General features: G+C 39.7%; 1 protein-coding gene across 1 annotated transcript; it reads right to left on the bottom strand.

Annotated features, from left to right (window-relative positions):
* Positions 1 to 3792: 3792 nt before the first annotated feature.
* On the bottom strand, positions 3793 to 5960 carry LOC147904004 (flavonoid 3'-monooxygenase CYP75B137-like). The gene is made up of 2 exons (XM_087372973.1): positions 5072 to 5960; positions 3793 to 4400 (listed from the first exon to the last, which is right to left on the bottom strand). The coding sequence occupies exons 1-2, from the start codon at positions 5642 to 5644 to the stop codon at positions 3801 to 3803; spliced, it is 1173 nt and encodes a 390-aa protein (XP_087229099.1). The 5' UTR covers positions 5645 to 5960; the 3' UTR covers positions 3793 to 3800.
* Between the last annotated feature and the right edge of the window lie 3334 nt (positions 5961 to 9294).

The following is a 9294-nucleotide window of genomic DNA, read 5'->3' as shown; positions in this document are numbered from 1 at the left end:
TAGGAGATAGACGTACCTATTTCACAGTCATCTATAGAAAAGGTTGATGAGGAAGAGCAAGAATTGCCAGAAACACCCAAGCAAAGCCACAGCAGCTCAGATGGTCTACTAGGGAAAACAGACCTCCAGCCAAATTGACATTTTATCAGAAAGGCAAAGCAATTCAAGTTGAAACCACCAACTATGCTCTAATGACTACCATCATGGCTATAAAAGAGACAATGTACTTCGAAGATGCAGTAGACAAGCCAAAATGGCAAATTGCTACGAATGAAGAAATGGAATCTTTGTATAAGAATAATACTTGGAAATTATGCAACCTTCCACTAGGAAAGAAGGCCATAGCTAACAAATGAGTATACAAAGTGAAGTGCAATCCAAATGGAAGTATTCAAAGATACAAAGCCAAACTAGTTGCAAAAGGATTTGCACAGCAATATGGTGAAGATTATGATGAGACTTATGCTCCAATACAAAGATGGATTCCATATGATTCTTGATACAACTACCGATACTCAGCAGATGGAATGTGTACCAGCTTGATGTCAAGAATGTATTTCTCAATGGTTATCTAGACAAGGAAGTCTACATGTAACAACCTACACATTATATTGAACCAGGAAAGGAGAATCAGGTTTTCCATCTCAAGAAGAGTCTCTTTGGCTTAAAGCAAGCACCCAGAAGTTGGTACAATAGAATCGACACATATTTTACTGATCTTGGATACATGAGGTCCAATGCAGATCATACTCTCTAGTACAAAGTACACGGGGAAGACATTACTATTGCACTTTTGTACGTAGATGATCTGATTGTGATAGGAAGCACGAATAGCTTCATCAGAAAGCTAAAACAAGACTTATCTACAGAGTTTGACATGAAAGATCTTGGACTTATGCACTATTGTCTTGGAATTGAGTTTTGGAGAGATTCAAACATCACCTTTATGAGTCAGCTGAAATATATTGTGACAGCCTCCTAAATAGGTTTCATATGGAAGATTGCAAGATTGCAGACACTCCCATGGAACAGATTTTGAAACTTAATAAAGATTCAGAAAAGCCTAGAGTCAATGACAGGTACTGCAGGCCGCTCATCGGATCTCTTAGATATCTGACTATCACATGGCCAAATATTTGTTATGCAATAAGTTCACTTGCATAGTTTATGAAAAATCCAAAATAGTCTCACTGGAATAGAGTCAAAAGAGTCTTGAGATACAGCAGAGGTACAAGAAAATTTGGGATAGAATACAGAGGAAGTCATCCACAGTTGCATGGATACTGTGATAGTGACTATGTCGGAGATCATGAGAGTAGGAGATCCACACATGGATATGCATTTTTCCTTGGTCAAGGTGCTATATCATGGTTGTCAAACAAATAGCCAACTGTTTCTTTGTCTTCAACTGAAGCAGAATATAGGGCACTCACTAAGGTGCATGTGAGGCTATATGGATCAAAAGACTATTGTTAGAAATAGATTACTTTGTTGAGTCAAAGCCAACAACAATATAGTGTGATAATTAATCGGATCAAGCATTGTCCGACAATCTTGTATATCACTCCAGGACAAAGCACATTGATGTTAGAGAGCACTTCTTTAGAGAAAGAGTGTTACTTGGTGACATCACATTGCGGTATTGTGATAGCAAAGATAATGTTGCAGACATCTTTACCAAACCACTCGGTAAAGGCTTTTTGAGAAAGATTGACAAGCTCTTGGTTTGACACAAAGGAAGGACTTTCCCATTAAAGGGGTTTGATGGAATGTAATGTTCAGTCCTTCTTCGATTCCCCAGAATCATCATCTTGAGGGAAGGCCTACTTCATGATGTTGATCTTGAGGAAAGTTGTTGAGAGATCATGCTCAACATCATGTGATCATATGTGCATAGCACTACACTTATAGAGTGCTATAAAGGAAAGGATTAGATGCCCTAACCCTAACCCTAAATGGGTTTGTATATATTCTACATTTTCAACTAAATCTAGTGTACAGTTAGTCATTTGTGGTGTGCTCTCTAGCTATGCCCTCTCTCCTCATCTCCACTCTTTTCCTCTCCCCTCTTCATATTTTGTTCGCCTACTCAATTCTATCCATCTTTCTTGCATCTCCTTCTCTTTGTCCCTATCCTTTTCTTTGGTATGACTCTATGAGAGATAAGACCTTGAGAAAGGAGAGCTGCGATGTTCCAATGAGAAGTGAGAAGGCAGTTACAACTAAAGGACTAGTTTGGATCATGTTTTGAAACTGTTAGTCCAATTGGACATTTGGAAAATGGAAGGTGTCCAATACGTTACATTATGTAAATCCCACCACCAAGTACTCTTGAAAATGTGCCCAAAGAGTGCTTATGTAGCACACACTTTTAAGCACAAAAAGCATACCCACCAAACATGCATACACCCTGTATCAAGCCTACTCTATATTAAACAATGTTTAGAAATGTACTGAGCCGTGAGTATAGTGAACAATATTAAGCAATGTCATTTAGCTCAAAGGTGATAGTTCTATTCTACATATCCTAGTTTTTTTACTTTAGGAGCTCATCTTCCTTTGGGTACTATTTCTTATGGACCTTTCTTTTTGGCTATTTCTTACTAGGTGAAGGATCATGTGGTAGATCTCTATAAATTGCTTGGATAGTGGTAGATCTCTTTGCTGGTATATTTTTTTTCCAACTTGGAATAACTCCTCTCACATGCAGTTCACATCTACTTGTTACACAATCATGCTATCACTCACAAGCTAGCCCTTTAAATAGGTCTTACAAATCACTATAGCATGTAAGTATAGAACTTTAGGTAACTCGATTTGTCCACCCTGCAAGATCACCCATATAGCACATGCAAATAAGTATGTACTTAGGATACCTACATATTTCATAATTATTCATTTCGTGTCATAGGTGTGTACATATTTGCATTTAGAATTTAAATCTCCAATTTGTATATCATACAAAATAATTATATTAGACAAGTATTTCATAAAGTCCTTAACATATGTGATTGGCATGAGTCTCAAATTTTGAAATTATTAGAATGTGGGATGACTAAAAAAATTTGGGTGCATAATTTTATCCATTTGGAAAGACAATAGACATACCATTGTTTGTCATGATCACATGATCATGTCCAATAACTAGACTCCAATCCACATGAATGAGGGATAATTATGAACAATGGATAATTGCATGAACATGTAATCACTCCTGAGAGTCATCATGATTAAAAATGACCTAAATGATAATTTGATGACTTGTTTATGAAATCTCTAGACAATGGATCATGGTCTATGGGTGTAATTGCATCTCATGGAACTTATTTCAAGTCAAAAGAGAATTTAGGAGCAAGCATATGTCACATTAAAAGAATACATCCATAAATATTTTGGTCCACACCTATGGTAAACATGGTAAATGACAAACATTCCTCATGGGTGTTAAGCATGACTATACTGTTGTCAATCTTAGAAGTATTAAGCATATCTAAAAATGATACTATGTGTTTCCTAAATTTATGCACATAATACTTTTAATTTTCAAAAGAAAACAAAGAAAAATGGCACATTCCCTTCCCTTTTTAAAGAAAGTAAACTTTTAAAAATCTATCAAAATAAAAATAGACCAAAAGCATCCAATAAGAAGCTAACATGTGGCAAAAGATTATGGACTCAAACTTATTCTCCTCTGCATTGAATAGGCCAATTGATTATTAATATTCATTTCCTAGAAGAAAATGTTAACAAAAGGGCCCATACATGTAAGCATGACATGTAAACACTCCCATGTTAAAGTCCTAAGGGTTTTTGGGTATGGGGAGTGTGACAAGTGGAGGAGCCATTGGTGCAGTGCCTGTCATCACATCTAAGATGCCCACCTCCCCCTCCACTCTCCAATTGAAACAATGTAATAAGTTGGCCACCACTAATGGCACCACTTGTAGGGCTAAGAGTATGCCTGGGCAAATCCGTCTCCCAGACCCAAATGGTATCAGCCCATAGTTAAGTCCTTTTAAGTCCACATTACTACCCATAAACCTCATAGGCATAAACTCATTTGGCTTCTCCCACAACAACTCATCCCTCCCTATTGCCCATACATTCACATACAACGTTGTCCTCGCTGGAATTCTGTAGCCTCCTACCTCACAAGCCTCATGTGATGCATGTGGTACCAAGAATGGGGCAGCTGGATGGAGCCGCATTGATTCTTTTAGCACAGCTTGCAAGTAGACAAGATGAGGTAGGTCGGACTCCTTCACTAATCTTTTCTCACCTGCCAATACCATGTTGATCTCTGCTTGGACCTTCTCTAGCTCCACTGGATGTCGTATCAATTCTGCCATGATCCATTCCATGGTGATAGCGCTCGTATCAATCCCACCACCAAATAGTTCCTGATGTGAAGCGTGAAGCAATTGTCAACAACCAAAGGTCAATATAATATCTGCTTTGGTTAATATAATATCTGAACATGCAAATTATAGTCATGTGTCTATTACGTGGCTAGGGATGTGAAGGTAAAATTCCTCTAAACATGTTCATGCCATATTGAGAATGCTTTACTATATGAGCAGCTAACTAGTGACCCTTAACAACATTGTGAATTGCAAATTAAGAACACATAGTACATGATCTTAACCAATAAATTGATTAAATTTGCCCTTAGCCAAGATTTACCTAACATGATTGAAAAGTAGATGCAAACAAACCATTATAAATGTTAATGGTAGTAACCTTTATAATGGAAGTTCCACTAAAGTCATCCTCAAATGCAAGAAATAATAATTTAACCATTTGTTTAGTTAGTCAACAAACAAACTTTTGAAAACTAAAATAGCATGACTCTATTGAGTTTGCCTACACATCCTTGACTTTGGGGAAAGTGTAACTCTTTCTCATGTCTTGAATGCCTAATAACAAAGAGAAACAATACGTCGCATAGCGAAAAAAAATGCAAGCATGAGCGCCCTAACAAGCCTAAGGACCTTAGACATGGAACGCCTTTGAAAAAAAAGGTGTTTTCAAATGTTCAAGCCTGAAGACACTCAAAGGTGGAGCTCATTACCACAATTAGTCCCTTGAAGGAGTCGAGCGTTTCTTTGTCTCGCCTCTCCGTCTGGGCCAACATGACATCCAGAAGGTCATGCGTTGAACTGTTGCCTTCTTCCCTCCTCAAACGCTCCTCCATAAGCTCGCTCAAAAGTTTGTCAAAGCGCTGGTGAATCCCACGCATGACACGCTTAGTCTTCACATCTAGCCATCCTAGCAGGGGAAAGTAGTCTCCTATCAACACAGAGTTTAGTTTGCTGAAAGCTTCTGAGACCATGCTATGCAACTCGTTGCCGGCTCCAGTGTCCCAGTCCACCACCGTTTTCGAGAGCACCAGACGCCCTATAACGTTCATGCCCACCATGGCCAGACATTGTTTTATCTGTATATAGCGTTTGCCTGCCCTAGACTCTCGCTTGAGGTACCGGATCAAAGCGGCCACCTCCTCATGCCTCACGTATTGATACGCTTGCAGCCGCTTCTGGGTGAAAAGCTCCATGGTGCAAAGCTTCCGGAGTTTACTCCATCGAGGACTGTAATCACTGAAAGAGAGACCATTGCCCTGGCCATACAGTAAGGCCTCCGCCATTCCGAAATGTGGGCGGTACGAGAAGTTCTTATCGTGGGTTTGCAAGAACTCTTTAGCGAGGGCGGCGGAAGATACGACCACGGCGGGGACAGAGCCAATACTGAAGTAGTACAGGGGTCCATATTGGCAGGCGAGGCGAGCAAAGGCGCGATGAAGAGACGAGGAGTTAGCGAGTATGAAAGGCAGGTTACCGACGAAGGGCCAAGGGCGGGGGCCTGGGGGAAGCTTTGAATCAGGAGAGGAAAAAGAGCGGAAAAGCAGGGTGGCCGCAAGAAAGAGAGAGGCGGCTATGGCGATGGGAAGGAGAGCAAACGCCATAGCTGAGCAAGCGAGCTGAATGAGCTGCAGAGAACTGGAGAGTGAGAGTCTACGTACGAGTCATTGGAACTTGGAAGCATGAAAATTGCATTGGTGAGAGTATTGATAGCCCGATGAGACAAGACTGTAGATCAGCAACCCTCTGGCAATGGTTTTCATTATTGGCTGCTTTTGAAGTCGTGTCATTTACAGTGTTGACACTCAAACTTCAAGTTTTCACATAGTGAAATCTTGAAATTTTTGGCATGTCAAATGCAAAGCCGTAGAGTTACTTTTGGGTTCTCTATGCAGAATTGTGCAAGGCCCTTAAATGAATGCTATGATAGAAGGAGCAAGGCCCTTAAATGAATGCTATGATAGAAGGATAACCAGACAATGCCTTAAATGAATGCTATGATAGAAGGATAACCGGACAAGAGATTTAAGGGTTGTCATAATTTAAGGGTGAGGTTGTCACATCTCCTTTGGCACACATAGTGAAATTTTAACCTTGTTAACATTAGTAAAATTGTAGTTTTAGTCACGAAGTTGCCAGTGAAATCTAGGATTTTGAAGTGGAATCCTAGAGTCTTGCCTTTTTGTGTATTCTATAAAAAGAACTATGAGCCGGTTCAATCAAATGTAAATCTTCTTTTCTTTGTGGTGGAAACAGGCTTTACTTAGAGACAAGGGAAGTTTGAATGATGCATTATTGGAGGTGTGGCAAGTGTTGAGAGTTGTTGTCATCTAATATATATGGAAGTGCCAAACAAGCTAATCTATAAAAGAGTGATACTTTTGGGTTTTGATATAATAGGGAGCTTGAGTATTTAATAAGGATGGCATTTAGGAGCTTGGGTGAGAAGAAAGAATGTTGCAAGCAAGTGTGCCTGAAATTGGAGAGTTATTAAAATCCCTTGTAATTACCTCACTCTTGAGGAGGCAAGTATGCCTGAAATTGGAGTGTTGTGAGAATCTCTTGTAATTGCCTGAATCTTAAGGAGGTAGTCCTATGTTTCTTTTTACTTTTTGGTAATAGATTTTTATTAAAAAAACATTAGTGAAAATTTCATGTTTTAGTTAGATTTCGACTCGATTTTTATGGGTTTAATTGGGAGGACATGGGCTACTATTAAATCATGTCATCTGCAAAACCTGACAATGAAACTTCAAGTTTTCAAATTTAATTGAGAGATATTAAATCTTGCAAATGTTAACATTAGTAAAATTTTCATATTTTAGTTGGATTTTGGCCTTAAAACCAAAAATTCTATTGATGTAATTCTAGATATTAAAGTAGTTCTATCCCTATTTGCTCTACTTTTCACCTCTCCTATTCCGACCCATTAATTAATTAGTTTTAGTGCATGGAGGCTTAATTAACCTATGTTAAACATCTATAGCTTAATTTACACGAGCTGCATGACTCGTCTTTGATGGGATTGAAGGTTGCCTCCATTAGGTCTAAAGGCTGGGATCTAAGGTTGCCTTGAAATCAATCTTAAGGTTGGGGTCTAAGGTTATGTTTAATTTCAAGGAACAAAATGAGCTTAGCGGTCTACCTACATAGATGGGTCCAAGCTTTAGAACGGATGTCCCCAAGCTTTGGCTTGTTTAATAGATCTCTCACATCATAAATCTCCTCTTGCATGTAGACATTGGATCTTGCAAACTTAAGTTGAAGAGAATCATCTTATCGCTGTATTGAAACTTTACGATAACCTAATATATGCACATAATTTTAAGGCCAAATAATGACGAACTATATTTATGAATCCTCCAATGTATGAAAGATATTAACAGCCATGTTAAGGTATGCATCATCGGAAATTATTAATCGTGACTTGCCATCCAGGCTCTAGTGCACATGGTTCAAGTTGCTTTTGGAAGCTGCTTAGGTGATCATCCTTTACCTATGTTCTACTTTCTTCTCCACTCATCCAAGGCCAAACCAAAGTCATTGCAACCGTGCAACACAGAGCCCTCCCATTAAAGTCAATTAAACTCTAAGCTTGAGTGGACTTGCCTCTCATCCTCTCTTGCATGGACTCTTCCCTAATTGTTGCATCTACTTCCCCCTCACTTTTTGTCACTTGCTTGTCTACCTCCTATCTTCTTGTTCAGTAATAATTTCTAAGGCATTATTGGGATTCTGCTAAGGTCCAAACTTCCTTTTCATATGCCCACCACCTTTGTAGGATCTGCTTCCTTCTTTCTTTTGTTCTTTGTCAGCACAGCAATCATCCCCTTCACCTGCACAATTCCTTCAATCCATGAAAGATCAAGCTCAAGTTTTCATGGCTGTCAAAAAGCCTTTTGTAAAGCTTGGGCATCATTCCAGCAATTAGTGATCATCGGATATCCTTTTTGGGTAGTTTTGTGAATATCTCATGGCAGCTACTTTTGATTAGTTTGAAGGGTTCTTTGACCTTAGTGCCCAATGTTCTGTACCTACCCCATCGCATACAAAAACATACCCACCTCCCCCCCATCTCTCTCTCTCTCTCTCTCTCTCTCTCTCTCTCTCTCTCTCTCTTATTTATATAAATAAATATACATATATATAGATCGTATGAATAAATATAAAGTATTCATATATATTCATATATTTATATATTTATTCGCTCCTCTCTCTCTTCCCCTCCCCCCTTCTCTCTCTCTCTCTATCTATCTATCTATCTCTCTATCTCTCTATCTATCTATCTATCTATCTATCCATCTCTTCTCTTCTTTCTATTTCCTCTCTCTCTCTCTCTCTCTCTCTCTTCTTTGTATCTCCATCTCCCCCCCCCCTCTCTCTCTCTCTCTCCCTCTCTCTCTCCCTCTCTCTCTACTGGCCCTTTACCCCACTGTCCCTCACGTTGCAAAATGCGGTGGCGCCACATGGCAATGCATAAATCGGTGTCCCGTAGCCGTTCGCATGGGGAACTGTACCGCACATGTAATGAGAAGTTGGACAAATGTGTTTGGCACAACCAAGGTTATGGTTTCCAACTTGTGCACATCCGTGAAATTTGCTTGAATGCAAACATGGTACTTGTAACCATGAGACTTCATCCACTGCCTTGGGACCCGCACCACGTGCATAATGGGGATCATCGAGAACTTGCTCTGTTAGCCATCATTTACTCCTCGCTATTGATCTATGAGCAGGCCGTGTGGACACATGGCATAAACTGAGCCCTGCCGTTATAGTTGTTGTGACCCCATGCGATGTTGTCACCACGTGTGAATTCCCATGCTTAGTCCCATCAGACGGCGTCAATTTATACAGTGCCACCTTTGACAGTCTGTAGCTGCCTCAAATCCCTGGCTCTGAATCCGTGCTCTAAATGGCACCACGTGGCTCAACC

The sequence above is a fragment of the Dipteris shenzhenensis genome, chromosome 3, assembly GCF_047967505.1.
Source record: "Dipteris shenzhenensis isolate YYH24624 ecotype China chromosome 3, Dip_SZ_1.0, whole genome shotgun sequence".
NCBI lineage: Eukaryota > Viridiplantae > Streptophyta > Polypodiopsida > Gleicheniales > Dipteridaceae > Dipteris > Dipteris shenzhenensis.
This window is presented reverse-complemented; position numbering and strand designations above follow the sequence as displayed.

Bases quoted from the DNA above. Each gene is read 5' to 3' on its own strand.
- LOC147904004 (XM_087372973.1), bottom strand. From the start codon at position 5,644: ATGGCGGAGGCCTTACTGTATGGCCAGGGCAATGGTCTCTCTTTCAGT. The intron at 4,401-5,071 runs GTAATGAGCTCC...GCTTCACATCAG, and splicing joins CCTTCAAGGGACTAATTGTG to GAACTATTTGGTGGTGGGAT.